The sequence below is a fragment of the Bidens hawaiensis genome, unplaced genomic scaffold (genome assembly GCF_021521415.1).
Source record: "Bidens hawaiensis isolate Kalapana, Puna unplaced genomic scaffold, B.hawaiensis_p1.1 tig00031688_1, whole genome shotgun sequence".
In the NCBI taxonomy this organism is placed as follows: domain Eukaryota; kingdom Viridiplantae; phylum Streptophyta; class Magnoliopsida; order Asterales; family Asteraceae; genus Bidens; species Bidens hawaiensis.
Genome location: NW_027505217.1, coordinates 90,884 through 111,423, shown reverse-complemented (window position 1 = coordinate 111,423; position 20,540 = coordinate 90,884). Strand labels below are relative to the sequence as shown.

Here is a 20,540-nt window from a genome sequence, read left to right as displayed (position 1 = left end):
ACAAAATTCTGTTCATGTCCGTTCGTTCATTAAATAAACGAACGAACGGTTCACGAACAGTTCACTGAACGTTGGGTTCGTTTTCAGGCCAAATCTAAACTCTAATGTTAGAACAGACCAAATGAACATAAAATATACAAATGATCAAAACCCTAATAAATTAACATAGATTGCACAAAATAATCATGGCAAATACAGTGAATGAAATAACCAGAATGCGTGTTTAACGTGATGAATTGAAGAGTAACTGTAAGAAGCAATTGTTTTACCGGTTGTATCGAACAGCAGCTAAGCAAAATCAGTCTCCTTTATACGTCAGCTGATTGAAGGATTTGAAACCCTTTTGGTTTCCGTTGGATGCTTTAGATCAAGGGAATGGAGAAAAGAATAGTTAGAATACAATGTACAAAGTAGGACATGTATTGTGGTGATTTTAATTTATGCCTTGTCTTTGCTTTCTTCGTGTTGTTCGCCGCCTTCGTCTTCGTCTTCGTCTTCAAAGGGTTGATTCGCACAAACTTATTGAACCAAATCAGCTTTAAGTTGATTAGGTATCACACTTGATGTGAGCCCGTGATGGTTTTGTGTTCGCTGTTATTCGGTTGCGAAATTGTTATGTAGCGTTCCCTGGTATATAGTGTTACCATATTGCTCTGCCATCGTCTTCTAAAATCATAGTATGCAATATGATACACGTATATATGGCATCACTCACTTTTGCCAGCGACCATATACAGCAGGGGTTTTTCATATAACGCCAACGTTTTTTAAGAACCCCAAAATACCCCTCGATATCCTTTCAGACTCTCGCTTCTTCTTAAAATATTCTCTTCTTTGTTCGAGCGGGTCTTTAAACGTTTTCACAATGATCAAGTACTCCGAATATATCCCATCTCCCAGATAGTATCCGTGTTGGTAGTAGGTACCATTGGCGTAAAACGATAAGCTCGGTATGCTATGGCTGATGTAATACTCTAACACGGGCGACGCATTGAGAACGTTTATTTCGTTGTTGGACCCGACAGAGCCAAAGAAAGCCGACCAAACCCAAAGGTCATGTGAACAAACGACCTGAAAACTAACCGTTTGTATTCCATGGTCAGCACGGATGTATTGACCTCGCCATGCGGTTGGACAATTAGACCACTCCCAATGCATGCAATCTATACTCCTTATCATGCCGGGGAAAGAATATTTACTTTCATGTACATCGTATATGCGACTTAGGTCGTTTGAAGTTGGAATCCTCATATTACGAGCACCGTATAATTGTATTATTCCTAAATAAATAAATAATTAAAACAATTTAAATTAAAAATAAGTTATATAAAACAATTTAAATTATACCTATGTAAAAATTCTCTAGCGCGTCTCGGGTCGTTTTCTCCGCTATCTTTAAGTAGTCGTTGATGTCGGTTGTGTTTCCGTATGCAAGTACGCGTAGCGCCGAAGTACACTTTTGGATGACGGTCAATCCTAACATTCCTCTTGCGTCAAATTTTTGTTGAAAATACGAATACTCGAGCTCAAAATCTCTCGCAATGCGCAAAAATAAACGTCTAGACATCTGAAAGCGACATCTAAACTTAGCGTCGTCGTATCTAGGCGGATCGTTGAAGTAGTCTTCCATCAAATGATGGTTCACGGCCTCACGATCTTGAACGATACATGTTCGCCTCATATGCGGGAGAGAACTAGAAGTTATCTTATTTACTACGATCCTAAATGCACTTGTAACTGCGTCGTCCTTCCTCCTGCTCCTCCGCCTCTTCTATGAGCTTATCTGGCGCCTTGTTTTTCTCAATAAATTGTTCGACAATGTCGGTAGTATTTGTTGAATCCATATTTGGTGAAAATAATGGGTTTTGGAGGTTGAGTTGGTATAAAATAACGGGGTGAAAATGATTGAATTGGTTGGGTATTTATACTGATTTTGTTAATTAAATATTTTTGGGTGCCCCGATAACCGAGTCATTATCTCAATCTCCAGCTTAATACTTCTCATATCTTCGTCCGTCACAAGTCGGTTTTTTGAAATTGACTTACACGCGAGTACCTCATCGGTCAACTTATCTGAACATTCTCTGATAACCCCAAATTGCCCCCATCCCAATTGAGCTCCAAGAACATACCGATCTTTTAGATTCGATATTTGATCGGTTTCCAATATGGTTTCGGTCAAGTTCTCAACTTTATAGCAATTGCATAGTTTGAAAGACGATCCAGAGTCATTATTGGCAAGAGCCATAGAAATATTGGAAAACCCTAATTGTGACTTTCAAGATTCAGACTATTTGGCAGCCCCAAGTTGTTGAATTTGAATGTTTGACCTTTTAAAAGTATAATTTAGGTCAAACTTACTGAACTTGATTTCAGAAGCACATGATTCCTAATTAACTTACAATGTAACATAAATCCAAACCCCACTTGGAACTAGGATCTGAAAATAAAATCATAACAAGATTCAATTTTTATGTCCAAATTTCGAATTTTAGGAATCAAAAGCTCATAAAGAAAGCAGGAAACACAGCAAGATGCAAACTTTATCATCCAAAAACATAAAATAAACAAAACCCATAAGTTTCTGACACATCTCATACTTTGTTCCCACTTGGTAACTTCAACTGAGTTGATCAAATCAAAAATAAAACCTAACACTTAAATCACTTCAAAAACCCTAACAAACCCATGAACAGAACAGCCTAAAAACACTAAGGAGATCAAAAATCCAGACAGATCAATCAAGATTTCAACTCCAACAATAACCCATATCTAGAAACCCATATCAATTCAAGAAAAAAAGTTTGATTTTGAGGAGAGAGAGAGAAGGGTTTAAACCTGGGGATAGAGAGAGGTTGATTTGGAAATCTCCCCACCAGAGGGGAGGCATATGATATGATTGTCTGCTGCTTCTTTAGCCTTGGCAAACTCAAACCTAAAATAATAAAAACAGCAGCCAGCCCCCCACTTGATTGTCTTCTTTGTTGTGTGTTTTTGGCCAATCACTTCATTTATTTATAATGGTTCACGTTTTAAACACGAAGTATATGTGGAAATCATGAAAATAAAAAAAAAAAATGTATATTTGTTGACTTTCTCTCTTCACATGCAAGACATATGTCAAATTCCTCCATTATTTTAAAACGTCCTTAACTTTTTTTACGACGTTTTTATTGAAAAACAAATTCACAATAATAACGAGTGTTTTTTTATCTTTTATATGAGTATCATATTGTTTTATAAAAATTTAAAAAAATTAGTGGATTTTTTACGTATTGTGTTTCACCAAAATTGTGTTTTACAAAATTGTGTTATACAATTGTATTTATCATTGTGTTTTTTTTTCTCGTAGTGTTTTTTTCCATTATGTTTTTTACATTGTGCCATACAATTATGTTTTTTATTGTGTTTTTTTTCATAGTGTTTTTTCCATTGTGTTTTTCATAGTGTACTAGATCTTGTGGAATCGTATTGAATATTTGACGATACATTCCGTACCTTCGGATCATCCCTATAATATACAAAGACAAACTCCAGATATTTGAGATCTTTCTCTTTGAATAATATCTCAATTCCAGCGACGGTTTCATTAGATATCTTACAACTAGAATCGCTCTTTTTTCCGATCCAGTCCCTCCACCACCGCGAACCCCAGTTAGATTCAGGCATGCTACACTTTTTAGTTATTGGGAGAACCCAAGTACTTTCTTTCGGATTCAGGAAAGAACTCTCATAGATCTTTTTTCCTTTTGGAAGATACAGGAGCGAAACAATCAACCTATTGATATTGGAAGACCCAACGGATTCTTCCAATGTATCATTTCTGGGTCCAATGGAATTCATAGGTATAGGAAGAAGCCCTATCAAATAGAGATTTTTTCTTTCGACCATATTTCGATTGTTAATACGATATATAAGGACCGCTACTCCATTGTGTTTTTTTTGCGGCCGTTTTCCGGTGACTTTTCGGTGAATTTTTCGGAGATTTTTCCGGCGAAATTTCTCGGGGATTGTTTTCCGGTGACTTTCCGATGAATTTTCCGGTGAAATTTCCCGGTGAATTTTTCATAGACTTTTCCGGCGAGGTGGTGGCGGTGGGTGACGGTTGTGGTGGCGGTGGGCGGTGGAGTGGTGGTGGTTGTAGAAGATGAATGAAGATGTAAGTGGGTTTATATAAGTGAGTTTTTGAAATTAATTTAAGTGGGTTTTGAGATTAAAGTAAATGGGTTTTGAGATTAAAGTGTTAAGACTAAAATACTCTCCTTCCTAGCCTTCTTAGAAAAATCAAACTACTTATTTGAACCTAACTCAATAATACTCTAAAATTGGAAGTCGGTGACCACTCTCAAAAACACTGTTTCTTTTATAAAGCTGTAATTTGTTGTGCATATGGATTTAGGTGTGGTACATAATGTATTGTGTTTGGGACTATACACGTGTCCGTATGAGTTGTCTAATTTTTTTTAACGCAAAAATACAACATATTAACATAACAAAACACGCGTTGCGGTTATGAGCCGGTGACACGTCGGTTGGTATCTGGCTATGGTACTAAAATAAAGCAAATTATAAATTCGTCCACACCCAAATACAATAAATTTAAAATATAAAAAAAAGTGTCGAACAGAAAAACACGCGTGTTGCAGTTGCGAACTGATACGAATTCGTTGATTCTATAATTTAGGGACAAAAAAAGTGATAAAAAAACCCGCGTGTTGCGTTAGTGAACTAACACGAATTCAGTCATAATCGACGTTATTGGTACTAAATCGTATACAGAAAACCATGTGTTGTGGTGGTGAACCGACACGAGTTCGATTAGTATCAAGTAACGACATCGAAATTAAAGCAATAAGTTAATTCATCCACACTCAAAAGACAACAAATAAACATATTTACATAAAAATGACCGTGGCGAAAACCAAAAATATATGCTCGTTGTGACCGTGACCTGACGCGAATTCGTCCAAAATCGATGGACTAAAAAAAACTCATGGGGAAAAACCTTAAGTTGCGAACGGGAGCTGACGCGAGTTTGTGCCGGAACCATTTGACGATTTCAATAGTAAAAAAACCCTTATTTTACGGCAACGAACCGACGCGCATTTAAAAACGAGAACAAATAAAAAGGCCGACCAACCACGTGAGGCCATGTGGACCAATCATGTGGTTGCGTCGCCAAACTTCTCAATTATAATATATAATAATAATAATTGGGGTATTTTTAATATTTTTAATCAATAGCCTCACCGGTTTCGCTCCTCCGATTTTGTATGATGTCTCTAGATTCGTCTTTTACGCGATGCTGCTACTGTTGCCATTTTTCATTTTGGTAACCCGTCGCCTGTCGGCGGCGAATTACGGTTGTCTATGGCTGTGACATAGGTAAGTCATCCACTCTGATTAGTTGATTATGACTGTTGCCTGGCTCCAATTTGTAACCCCTGGTGGCGACTCCTAAGTTGAAGAAAGTTTCAAATAAATTGTTATAATCATCATTTATTGAGTAATAAAAACAATTCATTATTTTCATTATTATTTTTATAAATTTTGAGACTTTGTTATTTTATTTATTTTTTTATTATTATTTTGGAAAATTACTTATGAACGTTTGGACTGAACTGGTGGTTTAAGTCACGAGGTTTGGATTATATTATTGTTTTATTAAACACGCGATTTAATAAAAATTATAATTATATCTCATTGTTATATTCATGTTTTTATTATTTTTTATGTTGTGTACTTAAATATTTTGTAATTTCAGTAAAAATAGTTTTTATAACACACAACTTATGTTACAACATCTACATGTTTACGCTTCGTAGTTTACAACATATGACTTCAGTAGATGATGAAGTTTTAACTAATATGTCTTTTTTGTTTCATGGTATAAGTTAGAAATATGTGACATAACTTAGAATTATGTTTTAAATTGTTATTGTTCTTTATTTGTCTTTGTATATTGGGTTTTTTAATTAAAATAACAACGTGATGCCTTGTAATAATAATAATGGATTATCTGACGTTTACAATTTGTTAAAATGTATGTAACACACACGCGAGCGTGCACACACAAAGTTTTATATATTTTCCGTACGTGTATAACAGGAAATGTAACCTAGTTATAATAATAATAATAATAATAATAATAATAATAATAATTGGGGTATCTAGCTATTCTAATAAAGTAAAATAATTGTCACACTTGTCATGTTTTGGTTAATTCTCACAATTTTTTTCCTCCAAAACTAAGATATCTTAATATATGCAATAGATCAATAATTATTCACTTTCCTTTTACATTTTATTTATATTATATCTATATATTTTTATAAATATAAATATTGACATATTATTTTACTATGTATTTTAAAATATTTGGTGAATTTCAAAAATCAACAATAAATCATGTTTCTCAAATATTGAAAAGAATATAATTTCAAATGCTATCATTCACATATTGTATTATGCATATTGTAGAAGATTGTAAATAAAAACAAAACTCGAACACGCTTTCATTTTACAAAGTAATTTTTTAATCATTAAATTATAAATATATGCTTAAAAGTCGATCATTTTTTTTAATCAATCCATTTATCTATTATTATTGTTATTATTATTATAAATTGTCATATAAATTTATAAATTATAAATATATGCTTAAATATATCCATATATTTTTTTGGTTAATTTAGTAAACTGTATATATGTTAAAATGTAATGATAGTATATACAAATCACTTTTAGATAACAAAGTTTGTCATACTTAATCACTTAGTTTTTTTTATCAAGGATTGTTTTGGGTTTTTTTGGAACTTAAATTTGATTTTATGGGTAAAAAGTTGGTAAATAGATTGCTTGGTACAAGTTAGGTACATTTAGGTCAAAATTTGTTATGGGTAAAAAATGAAAAATTTTAGTATTTTTAAAAGTTTGAGAATGCAAATAGATTTATCGTCAAGTTTGTTATGGGTTCAAAGTGTTGACTTAAAATGTCAAAAGTATGAAAGTTAGAATTTTAAACATGATTCGGGCTTCAAATTTATTTTTAAGGGCATATTTTGAAATAATCAAAAGGTTCAGGATTTGGCAAATTGACTATTTTTCCCTCGACTATTAAAATTTAAGAAAAGATTACGAACACTTTCGACATGCCACCCCATGCCTATCAATACTTCTAACTTTTATCAAATTTGAAATATTTATGTAAATATTATTTTTTCCTTCTATGGTGATCAGAACGTTGTATGGGAATCATGTCATGTAAAACTATGTTCAAATGAAATAAAATATTCATAAAATTGAATGAGTTAACATGCTATTTTTTATGTTGTCATTATGACAAAGTCGAGAAACCCTCTGAAACTTATCAAAATCTTTTTCATGGTGTAGCTTAGAAAAACATAGTTCTTGAAGAACATCCGTCCTTACAATTAATGTTCTCATTTCCTTTGATGGGTGATAAATTGATAAATATATCAATAAAGGTAACGCTCCTTTTGTATTTAGGCTGAGTGGTTAGAACTAATATCGTATGAGACGTCCAATTTCCGAAATTGGTTCATAACCAAAATTCTTTCAATTATACATATATGACAATGAGAATTAAATTTTCAATAGAAAGAAGCATTCTCGGGTACGTTTTTGCACCGGAATTTTTTTATTTAGTTCATTTAAAAAACTAATTTTGTGATATAAATAAAATCAATTTATGTATACATAGTATAGATACAAGCATATATGTAATACATTTTTCATATACGCTATGTAATTATTTGCTTTAATTGTAATTTTATAATTTGAATTATCCCGTGTGTGACACGGGCTCCAAAACTAGTTGTTAATATTTTAATCAATAGCCTCACCGGTTTCACTCCTCCGATTTTGTATGATGTCTCTAGATTCGTCTTTTACACGATGCTGCTGCTGTTGCCGTTTTTCAATGGTAACATGTCGGCGGCGAATTACGGTCTGTGACATAGGTAAGTCATCCACTCTGATTAGTTGATTACGACTGTTGCCGGGCTCCAATTTGTAACCCCTGGTGGCGACTTTTGGTTGTGAATGGCTGATTACATGGTGATAACCGTCGCCTGTGCTTTGGTTACGTTTGTTGTCGGGTTCCAATACTATAGTGGCGGACAAGAACCTCTGATGAACAAGTATGATTTGTACATATGTTTTCAATTCATTGGCACATTCATTACATTTAGTCTCGGTCGGCATATGGAAAACACTACATATCAGAGGCAAAAAATTGTTACCGTACCAATCCCAAAACTTAAAAATGGGTTACAATGGTCTTGAAAGTAAGCAAACTACAAATAATTGCCGTATTAATTATTTATTGGATTACATCGAAACAGAAGGCAAGCGGGCAACAAGCTGCGCCGCTACCCCCTTTTTGAATCGCAAATATGAGTTATGTAAGCCCTTAATGTTTGATATTTTATATTTTTATTAATAGAAATAATATTTGTTACTATAAATAACTGTAACTCATTTATTTTATTGTGATTTTTGTGTATATAGAGGACTCGACTGGGGTTTGTTCTTCCCATACATATGCTTTGACTACAATCTTATCTGTCTACATCAATTACCGTGCATTTTCTCATTACTATGATTATATTCTAAAATAATGCGGTGTTTGATTGTTTGTTGGAAAGTTTCCATCATGAAATGCATTTGCCATCTAAATGTAGTTTTGTTCATGGTTGTGGTCACCGTTCGTCCACAGTTTTCAATCATCACCAAGTAATTACCTAGGTAAGCTGACTCTTTTTTTTTTCCTAATAAAGACCCATAACTTTTTAAATTATGAACAGATAAATGTGATTTGACCCGCTTTGGTTGATCTTTTTTCTGTTAAAAACAGGTATGCGCATGGTTGGGTTTGGGTGTGGTTTTGTTGTTTCGCCCTACACATCGGCAAGCAGCCAACGAAACCATGGATCAAAGACTACACATGGACAGGCAGCCAGCAAAATCATGGATCAAAGACAGGGTTTGCTGATGGTTTTGAATGTGGTTTGTATCAAATTTTGGTTATTTATTTATTTATTTTTCTAATTTGATTCTTGAGTTTGCCATTTAAAAGGTAGAAAGTGGTTCTTTAAAATAAAGATTTAAGCCAGTGAATAGCCCATTATATGTTTCAGGCAAAGGGAATTGTCTTAGTTGATATGAAGTCTCCAAATTTATTAGTTGGCAAAAAATGGACAGCGATGACGAGTGAACAAAATCGACAAGTTTAGTTCTATTACCTTATTTAGCTTCGGCTATGATTTCACGACCCCCACAACGCGGGGGGTCGAAATACTAGTAGTTAATATAAGAAATATCTAAACTAAAAAATAAACTAGGTTTAAAAAATATAAAACCATAAGCATTACACAAAAATCAAAATTAACGTATAACTCGTTTCTTCATAACAGGCATAGATTTCGCAATCTTTTTAATAGGCTAATTCCATGTGTAAGGTAAATTCCTCTACTCTAATAAAATAACAATTAATACATTGGTAAATAATTTAATGGTATTCCTATATAAAAAAGGAAGAAAGAAAGAAAAAGGTTATTAGCTTGACACAAGAACCCAAAAGTAACGATTGGATGTCACTTTAATTTGGATGGCTTCAATGGGCCTGCAATTATGAATACGTTTCATGTCCCAAGGGCATAAGTAATAGGGACGCCTTGAAAATATCCTAATAAGGTGGAAGCGTGCGATTTTCGTAATGATTTTCCAGCCGCTCTCAGATATGTTAAGCATTTTTTCGTAGTGAATCCATTCGAATCAACACTTGACCGCGGTATATTTGGATTTGCAAGTTTGGAAAGCTATTTGGTGTGAAATGAAGAGAAACAAGGAAGTAAAGCTCAAAAATTAAGTCAATCAAAGTCATGTACGGTCATACAAAACTATGCACGAATGTACGGCCACACACAAACATTATCTACACACTAAACTGTACGGCCATACACTTTTAAAAACGGGGTTTAACCCTAATTTGCTCATCTTTTTACGAGGAGACTACTTTTGGGAGCGAAAAAATCATTCTCTGTTAGTTGTCGGTTCTCGTGTTAACTTTATAAAAGTGAAGATTATAAAGTCCAAAAGAAGATCTTTTTGATCTAATAGCATTTCTACTTTGATTTCGGTATGATTCATTCTTGTTAGTCATGTTTCACTTCGGCTTTGTAAGTTGTTTGGGTTTTTTATTCATCATGGGCAAGGCCATATTCAAGAATCCCTAAGAATTTAGGTAAGTAAAAATAATGGCCCCTAGTTGAAAATCGGTTTAATTGTTTAATAGACCTAAACTATATCAATCAGTTATGGGTTTAAGAAACAAATTTGGTTTAAAGATGTAACTAGTATTATCACCCACGCTTTGCGGTGCAGGCTTTAGTAATTCATAATAATTATTTTTTACGGTTGTAAATATTGTAGAGGATGGTTTAGCTTGTGAAAATTAGACTGGTTATATAATTATCATGTGTAGAAGGTGCCCAAGTGTAAATTTATTTTCTCTAGTCTATAATCACTTAATTCAACAGGAGCTATATGTATTTACTTTTTGTGTGTACATGCAAACATTGATTTTCTTTTTCTTTACCAATAACGACTTCAGTCCCAATCAAATGTCTATGAGCAGAAATCATACAGATGAAATTTAAGTAAAGACTTGTATATTCCTATCAAATTTGAACATCAGCTAGTGTTAACTTCAACTTCATGTTCCCGCATTGAACTAATATTTCCTGCTTAGAAGGATCTACTTTCAACACAGTTGCTTTTTTGTTAAATTTAAAAACATGCACCGTATCACCCACCTTGATGGCTTTTTCTACAATTCGAATGCGAACGATTTGTCATAAAGTAGTTATTAGGTAAGAGTCTATAAGATTGTGATTGAGAAGTACCTATTGGCTGCTGTTTGTCATTCAACATTACTGCTGTTGTGTCTTTTTGTGTACCTGTAGTAGACTGACTGCTGCTAAAGGATGTCAGCCTTTTCTGCTGCTTATTAATATTTTGTAGCTCGGAAGCAGCTGCAGTTGGGGATGCACGACGCTCTCTCACTCTCTTGTGAAGTAATGAACGCACTACTCCTCCGGCTTCTGATATTTCTTGTATTTTTCTGTATTTTTGGCTGATGCCATGTTCCCTGATCCTACCCTCGCTAATAACTAGTTTTCTATGAAGTTCCCTACCAAGCCTGAAACAAAAGTAGTAGCATTAGCAGTTATACTTGACCGCCACTCATTTCTATTCCTCACCTAAGATGATGGCGTGCTTCGTGAATATGCTCATCAATTTTCTGCTTCAACTTCTCCATATCTTCTATAACCTGCATGTCAAGAAATTATGCAATATCACAAAATATAATATCTTCAACCAAGGTAATATGCTTGGTAGAATATAGTTACAAGTAGCAGAGTATGCTGCTGCAAGTCACCTCGTTAATCTCTGCACTAGCTGTTCCATGGAGTTCACGAGCATTATCTACAACCACGTTTGGGAGTCCAAGCCTTTCAGCTATGTTTATTGCATTTGACCGCCCTGCATTGCATCTTCATATTAGTTATTAACTCGCAAGTCGCATCGTAGAATAAAATGAAAAGCTAAGAACCTGGAATTCCCCAAAGAACTCTGTACGTCGGTTTCAGGTTCTCTTCATCAAACTCCATGCATGCATTGTCAAACGCATTGTTGCTATACTTGAGGGTTTTAAGTTCACCATGATGGGTGGTAGCCATTGTCAACAATGCTCCAGATTCAGCAAAGCATTCCAGGAGTGACATTCCCAAAGCAGCTCCTTCTAGAGGATTTGTACCAGCACCAACCTACCAAGATACTCTTAATTATGCATATGTCTTACAAACGTAAAATAATAAAAAGATGTCTAGCCATTGCGTTATTGAGAAATCCAGAAAGACAGTACAAGTTTCAATGTTTAAAATGTATCTATTATACCTCATCTAGGAGCACTAATGACCGACTTGTTGAACTTGAAAGTATGTCCTGAAAACACAAAACCAGTCAGCTATATATATTGGAAATCAAACCAGCCATGAAGCTATGAGCCCTTATAGTAAACATCACAATTGAGTATGTTGTTCTCATGATGACAACTTACATTAGTTTGTTTCAAATGACCGGAAAAGGTAGACAAAGATTGAGACAAGGATTGCTCATCACCGATATCAGCATATACAGAATCAAACCATGGCATCCTCACAGATTCCGATGACAACACAAAAAGTCCTGCAAAAACACCACCACCACCTTAATATGTAATTCACTCCTCTTTGACTAAGCAAATATTTAAAACCCATGCCTGCTTTTGCCATCATAGCAGCCAACCCTATTGTCTTTAATAAAATGGTCTTTCCCCCAGTGTTTGGGCCGGTTATAACCAGAACCCTCGTTTTCTGTTCAACATATATATCTAAAGGAACAGGGGATGATTGTTTTAATCTTGCAACCTGAAAACTTATAACATTGAGTTAACGTCAGAACAGAAACTGCAAACTATTATATTAATTTTCTCAAACAGTTACCTGTGCTTCTAAAGATGAGAGATTTGCATTTATTTCTTCCTCTCTCTGAGTGGCAATCACTACCTGCTGCCTTCTCCTTCTAATTTCCTAGTGGTTTTAAATTTGAGTAGTTTAACATAAAGATTTTACTTTAGCAGAGAAAACACATGCCACTTACAGCAGTAGCGTCACTGACGTCCTTCATAGCCTTGTGCATATTTTGTCGATGTTGTTGAAGTAGCAGAGGATGATAAGCTTTTGGCAAATACAGTTTCCATTTTACTTGTTCAACTGAGGACGACTCCTCGGAAGACAAATTTAGATACGGATAAGTGCCACCAAATGAAATACTATATGTCGCCCGAGCATTGATCTGCATTTGTTGGCGCACCAAATCAAGTTTTAGAAGAGCAAGAGACAATTAGAAGAGATCTAGGGAGATAGTTTAACTCAAAACATTAAAAATGCTCGCCTAATTTACAACCAAAGAAAAATAAACATAATCAGACCCACTATTGAAAATGAACTACCCACTACTAATTGAAAATAAACAGAAGTTACACATATTTTCTTTGTAGAAATGTTTATCGAACTGACAGAGAAAAACAAGTATAAATAAAGGGTATCATGTTTCACCTACAGCGCAACTATAAAAAGCATTGTGTTGAAGAAACAAAAGAACGCTAGAAAGCATAACGAAAGAAATGGGCTTGTATATGTGATTCCAAAGTAAATGAAAGTATCTGAATGAAGGGAAATTTATACACAAAAGAACCCTCGGGAATCCTATATCGGGCCCATATATGAATAAAACACATACTAACACAATATATACACTTGTCAGTTCTCGGTACAAAAAAAAATAATTGGAACATTTTCTATGCTATGATGAAGGGAGAAAATAAATTTAAAACATAAGAAAACAATAAAGGAAATGGCAAACAAAAACTAGAACGCAAAAAAGATACTCCTTGCACATTGACCACTGCAGTGGCAAATTATGAGAATTCAAAATCAGAGATAGATACTAACCACATCTAATTGGATTATCGCATTGAACAGATTTTCTATGTCCTCAAGATCTGTTTGCATCTGTGCAGGAATAAAAAAGAATAAATGAAAACGCATCAAGAGAAGAATAATATAATGAATTTTGATTCAGTTACCTTGTGTGTTATCTGCAAGAGCACATCAGATTCAGCCTTGGCTGTTGAAGCTCTTGCTTGTTGCAACTCATCATTTAATGGAACAGCAGAAAGTGGTTCCACAAGGCTTCCTGTGCCTGAACCACTACAACACACTTTTTTATTTCTCAAGACTGAGGGGAGGGTAGAAGCAAGTTCTCACATAGTCACATTTTTATCACTATCATAGAAGAAATCATTAAAAAAAAGTCTTGTCCACTTGTTGGACCGACAACAACATATAAAAGATATAACAGAACACTTGTGTTAAAAAGTTCCACTTCTTACACAAAAATCAAGCACAACACTTCTGCAACAAGTTCTTTTGAGATATATCGCACCAAAGGTGCTCAGAATCTAGTCCACGATAAAATGTGATGTGTTCATAAGGTTAAAACATACAAAGAACAAGGATAGACAACATGAGCGGACATGGTCCATGATAGGGGTTCGTGGAGACATAGGATTAAGGTTAAGGACTTTCAGGAGAGGGTACATATGTGTCATAGCTTTGTTTTAGGGGCTTAAATTTTCTAACACTTTAGATGGACTTTGCATGTGATTGTCTTTCTGTATCCATGTCTAGATGTAGTTTTCTGATGTTATATCAGTTTCTATTTTACTATGTTACTCTTCCACCACTTTTGTTATTTGGTAGCTCTCTATTTCTGTATCTTTAGTTCCGGTTGTTGTCTGTTGTTAGTTTTTGGTGCTGTGGGTCTTTCTATCTCCAGGGATAGAGGGTAAGGTTGGTTTACATCCCATCCTCCCAGACCCTACCAATAGTCATGCTATTTGTGGGATTTATTGGGTACAGTTGTTCAAGTAGGAGACAAACTATTGATCCTACAATAAAGTTCAAGATCCATTGTGACAACACTACAGCACCGAAAACATTTGGACCATCCAAATTCAGTTGGCGAGTAAATTTAACAATGAAGAAAACAAAACAACACAATGTGCAATGAACTGATGAAGTCTAGTATGCGATTCACCTTGATAACAATAGACCATCAAAGCTTTTCTTTGTATCAGTTCCTGATTTTATACACCATCTTCCATCAGTGTTGCTTACTTCCTAGTTCAGCAAGGAATAAAGATGAGGGTAGAACCATAAGAGAATAAAACATAGATATTACAACACATCTTACCACGGACGATGTTTCTTTCATCTCCTTACTGATAAGACTTTCCATCAACTGGTATAACTGAATAAGAAAGAAGAATCTGCATAAGTGGATCAGATTCCTTCCTGTGGTATACATTTATTCAACAGTAGATATCTACATGAAATATTAATGTTTTTGGAGATACTTATTGGACCATGCAAAATTAGCACCACACAGTATTTGTGTGTGGGTGCACACACGAATTTATAGGGATGTCTGATGGTCCATATGATGAACTCTTCAAGTGCAATCAAAATATCAAATAACTTAATTCAAGAAAGGAGATTAACCAGCCTGATAAGGGTTGCTTACTGAAAACTCATCATTGGAAGCAATCATATGTATGCAAAAAATGCTGTAAATTACCAGAAAATTTGTGTTCATGCTTTCTGTGGGCATGTCCTTTAGGTCGGTGCTAATGTACTATACGTGTAACTTGATTCATTCAGATAGTAAATCCCAATTAATTATTAGACTAGAGAAAATAGATGAGATGGAACCTTTCTCTCAAGCAATCGCACTTGTTCACGAGCTCGCTTCAAGGCAGGACTCTGCAAAATCATGAAGAAGGGTGGGGGGATTAGTAACACAATAATATATATTGGCGCATATAAAATAACAACATTCACATATATGTTCCATTGTTGTGTTTACAAAATTCACATATATTGGCGCATATAAAATAACAACATTCACATATATGTTCCATTGTTGCGTGTTTACAAAATTATACTTCATAACCAATAAAATTGATGCTTTTTTATCCATTTGACACGATTTAAAGAATAGCAAGGACCACAAAGGTAGAAGAAAAGAGAGAAAAGGAACTTCTTGGATATTTTTTACACCTCCTACCCTATATATTCCATTGTTGTGTGTTTACAAAATTATATTTGTAATGGATGCAGATTGTAGACTATTATTAGGCAATGATAAATAAATGAGTTGGATGCTTGGAATATTTGATTTCTTTCATGCAATACCAAGCATGGGGTTTGGATTGTCAGTTGATGTAACATAAGCTACAAATTAGGCAATTAATGTATTTGTTAAGGTTTTTGGGGAATGACTAGCATGTTATCAAATAGAAGAGAATAATATTCTTTCCCGGAAGAACACAAGATTTAAGAAGACTCATAACATAATGAAAATTTCTACTGATGACTCCTATTTATAGCAGAGAACAATAAACTAACTAGATAGTTCTATTCTATGATCAATCTAAATAGGAAGCTTATTAAAATAAGGAAAAGACCAAGTATTAAAAAGATTCCCTTGTTAATTAAAAGACTTCCTTGGTGATTAAGTAAAAGCCTATGCATCGTAGACCATATAACTAACCTACTTCCATGATATTAACATCACCCTCCCCTTCTTGAATAGAACTCGCTCTTGAGTGATAAACATTGTCATTAATATTCTAAACCACTATGCGCAAAGTACTTTTATTTTCACCTTTGGCTTGTTATCTTGGTTGAATTGGGTCTAGGCAGAAATCAAGAGTAGAACCAAAAGCATTTGCTCCAGGCATGTTTCAGGTCTGGCCCATGTCCTTTTGCAAGGGCAACCCTTAACCGGGTTTGTATCAGAATATCACAAGCATCCGCATGCATCAACTGGGTTTGTATCAGAATATCACAAGCATCCACATGCATCTTTGTACTCTGATGGTATTAAGTTCTTCCTCCCTTATGCTACAAGGTTACTCGTTTATCCATAGGACTTCAAAAAACTACAATAACTTAACTTCGTTGACTTATTCAGCATAGAAAGTCTTCTACAGTAATGAAACCATGAAAAGATGAGACGTTTTACGCCAGTTTCTGAAGACCAAATTGTCTTCTGCCTAACAGATTTTCTTGTCGGCATGCATTCGAAAACCAGCGACGATGGTTCTAATGGCAAAAAAGAAGACTAGTTGAGTGCATGAAAGGAGTACCCCAAGATAAAGCATTTTTATGAAGAATGGCATAGCAACACTAGGATGCCCATATCTTATCACATGATTGTGGGAGTTACAGTAACACTCGGATGTAATCGATTAATGATTTACAACTAAAATAGTTTAAACTATCATTGCTTATGTATCTAAATAGATGTTAAATACTTAAAATGTTGGTGGCATCAGGGACTTGCGCCAAAAATTGCTATTTTCTGAAACAAGACCTATATCTGCTAAGAGATACGAATATCTCAACAATAGTGTGTTAGTGGCATACCGCAGAATCTTTTACACAGCCATCTTCATCTACAAGTTTCTGTATGAACTTTACCAATGGGCGATTAACAGACATATCCATAATCTGTAAACGGTATAACAAACATTAGACTTTACAGTAAAGGGCAGAGTGGTAAATAAACTCATCATATATGTACGTACCATTTCAGCAACTGGCATGAAGCGTCGCAGCCAATCTGAGTCTTCCTTTATTGCCTCTTTGAGATTCATCTGCAACGAGTCAACCAACTGTAGCATGGTTACAAGGGCCACTGCTTCCGGTCCATCAACAGGAAAGCCCCTGTGAGCATGTTGTACTGCAGACTTCACCTACACGCAAAATAACAAAATTTAGGACTTCTCTTGACTATTTCAGCTCCTATTTGGAAGCAAATATCATCAAGTTAATTGAAATTGGTGTGACTTAAGGATCCAGTAATTTACCAAGTGAATGGTTTTTCTTAGTAAGTCTGCATAACCTACCGACATAACACAGGTTTATCCTATCCAAGCAGTGTTGAACAAACAAGACTTTAAAAGTATTGTATAATTGTCTTGTCATACTTGTTATTCCTAAGCATGCATAATCGTTACAAAACTCTATCATCATCATCATCATCATCATCATCATCATCATCATCATCGTACTCAGTATATCCCACCAATAGCAAAGCTATGGTAGGGTCAGAGGAGGGTAAGATGTAGACAGCCTTACCTCTACCCCATGGGGATAGAGAGGCTGCTTCCGGTGAGACCCCCGGCTCGATAGTAGTTTTATTTCTCAGGCCCTTTATAGTCTATACCACTGGCAATTAATTGGCATTGGCGTAATGTTTATTTCTCAGGCCCTTTATAGTCTAGAAACTCGCAAACTCCTAAATGTTGTTGGATGGACTACAAGTGGTTAGTGAAATGGTATGCAATATGCATCATATGAAATAGAAATTATAATAATAATAATAATAATAATAATAATAATAAACGTGGAAAAGGTGGAAGTGTAGTAGTGTTATAAGTAAGGTTACCTTAGCGATATCGATAGAGGTGAAATCCATGACGCAGCCACTATGGTTGTGCATTTGAACGGCGGCATTAGTCTCTGCCAGTAGTCTCAAACTGTCTTGGTAGGAGTGATCCAAACAACATAATTCCGCCTAAACAAACAGTCAGTCAGTCAGTCAGTGGTTGATGCAATTATTAATAATTAAAAATAAACCTTGGTAGCTTGGCGGCCCAAGGAGGTGCCGGAGAAGGAAGCGACGGAATCGCAGAGTTGGTCCCACTGGAGCACCCGAAGAGTAGTTTCAATAACGGCCGGCGGTTGCGTTTGGGGCTTGAGGAAAGCAGCAACTGCATGAGGAGGAGGCTTGAGTTTGAATCTGAATTGAATGGAAGAAGTAAACGAAAATGAGGAGGTTGGGATACCAAACGAGGACGACGAAATCATTCGTTCCAACAGAATATCCACTCCTGTGTGTGGATGATTTTATTTTATTTTATTTATTGAAATTACAATTTATTAAATAAAATATAATGAAAATTACAAGAAAATGAGATCATACTTGGCTGAGGCGTCGGTGCCCTTCAAATAAATTTCAAGTCTTTAAAAGATAGCTCGTTTGCTCCCTATGATACAACACATATGACAATTTAGGTGGTGTTTGTTTTTTGTTTGAAGATCTTCGTGGCCTCTTATGTCTGCGTCGCGTAGATCACGTGCAGACCTTTAGGCTCGCAGACTGTTTGTTTTTCTGAAGACATTTCATTAAAAAAGGTCTACGCGTCCTCTTCTTGGAGAAGACTTAGGTCCATTAGCTTCTAACATCTTCCCACATCTGTTCTCGTTAAACCCTTCCATCAACCTAGCAAATCCTCCATCCCTCTCCTCTCTTCTCCACCGCCACCCCTTTTCCGACCACCCCACACCTCCGCTGCCTCCGACGCCCTCTTTTCGACCACCCCACACCTCCGCCTCCCCTCTCTTGCTCCCGCCGTCCCCTCTCCAGCCACCCTACACCTCCGCTGCCCCCCCTCCCTCCGCCGTCACCTCTACGACAACCCCATACCTCAGCCGCCTTCGCGTGCCGTAGGTCCGCCGCCTCCGCCTCCCGCTACCACACATCCACAACTCCGGTCCCGTGTACTGTTATTTTGTTGATTTGTGTACTTTACCTATATTTGTATGATTTGTGATGTAATCGGTTTGAATTTGTGTATTAAATTATACTATTGAAAGGTTATAATATCGGAATTTGTTGAAATCAGGTTTAATTGATGCTCGTAGACTGATTATTAATGTCGTGTTTATCAATTTAGGTTTATTTTGTGTAAATGAGCTTGAGCTTGGCTTGTTTTGACTTATGAGATCTTGAGAGTTGTTTTTCAATTATTGTTGAATTTTTATTATTTTTTTATAAGAAATTGATTTGTTGAATTATCTTTAGTTTTTGTTCAATTAATTAGTTTGCATAATTGTCCAATTATCATTAGTTTTTTATTGAAAAAAATTTGTAGAAAGTTTAAATTTAATGAAGATCTTGTTCCATTAGGTTTGCGTAAAGTTTAAGTTTGAAGACCTTTTTTATGTTTAAAAATTCGGTTTATTTAAATTTCTGTTTATTTTAACAGTTTGCAGACTTGTTAAAAAACAAACAGTCTTCTTCTTGCAGACCAGAGGTTTGATCCACCTCTTCTGCTACAGATGTCTGCAGATATGGTCCGCAGACTGCAGACATTTTACCTCTTAAAAAACGAACAACACCTTATTCTCTATGAGAAAATTAGCATTACCTATATATTAAAGGAAAACGTTAAGCCACAGGACCAGTTCCATCCATACATATTTAACCCATATGAAAATATATGTTGACTTTTTGGCCCTTGCAATTTTCTTTTGTTCTCTTTTCGTACATGCCAACTGTTGTTTTCTAACACTTATGTCAGACCATTGTATCATTTTTTTGCCACGTATAAAGCCACCACGTTTTAAACTTTATTTATAGTGAAAAGAAATATGAAATAATCTTTTGAAAAATTAAAACGATAAATGATTTGCATTGTACATCTTTAATGTGCATTTTTATGTTTAATTGTTTTATTTCTGACTTGTGGTTTTTGTTTCAACTCATCATTTGACTTAGATGCATTTGAGTGGTAGCTCGTTGGTGGGATGAGAGTTTGAATATATCTACTAGCTCCGTAATGACCCAAACGCATCTGGGCATTCCCGAGTTTCATTTAAAGGAAGGCAAAAAAAAAAGGGAGGGGAAAGGGAGGGGTTTTAGCATGGGCTCATGAAAGCACAACTTTGAAAGGAATTGGAAGAGAGGAAAGGAAAGTGAATGTAAGGGAAGGAAAATGAAAAAAAAAAAAGAAAAAGAATCCTTTGTTTTGTTAGGTAAACTTGGGAACACGCGCTAGA

At 35.2% G+C, this 20,540-nt stretch overlaps 1 protein-coding gene across 1 annotated transcript; it reads right to left on the bottom strand.

Annotated features, from left to right (window-relative positions):
• Positions 1–10,702: 10,702 nt before the first annotated feature.
• LOC143611573 (uncharacterized) lies at positions 10,703–18,566 on the bottom strand. The gene is made up of 19 exons (XM_077085767.1): positions 18,336–18,566; positions 18,145–18,273; positions 17,282–17,449; positions 17,121–17,204; positions 15,402–15,452; positions 14,884–14,940; positions 14,728–14,810; positions 13,715–13,838; positions 13,581–13,640; positions 12,727–12,921; positions 12,570–12,656; positions 12,347–12,494; positions 12,146–12,273; positions 11,983–12,030; positions 11,639–11,852; positions 11,465–11,568; positions 11,286–11,356; positions 10,929–11,224; positions 10,703–10,852 (listed from the first exon to the last, which is right to left on the bottom strand). Exons 1-19 carry the CDS (start codon positions 18,564–18,566, stop codon positions 10,704–10,706), a joined length of 2,427 nt encoding a protein of 808 aa, XP_076941882.1. The 3' UTR covers position 10,703.
• Between the last annotated feature and the right edge of the window lie 1,974 nt (positions 18,567–20,540).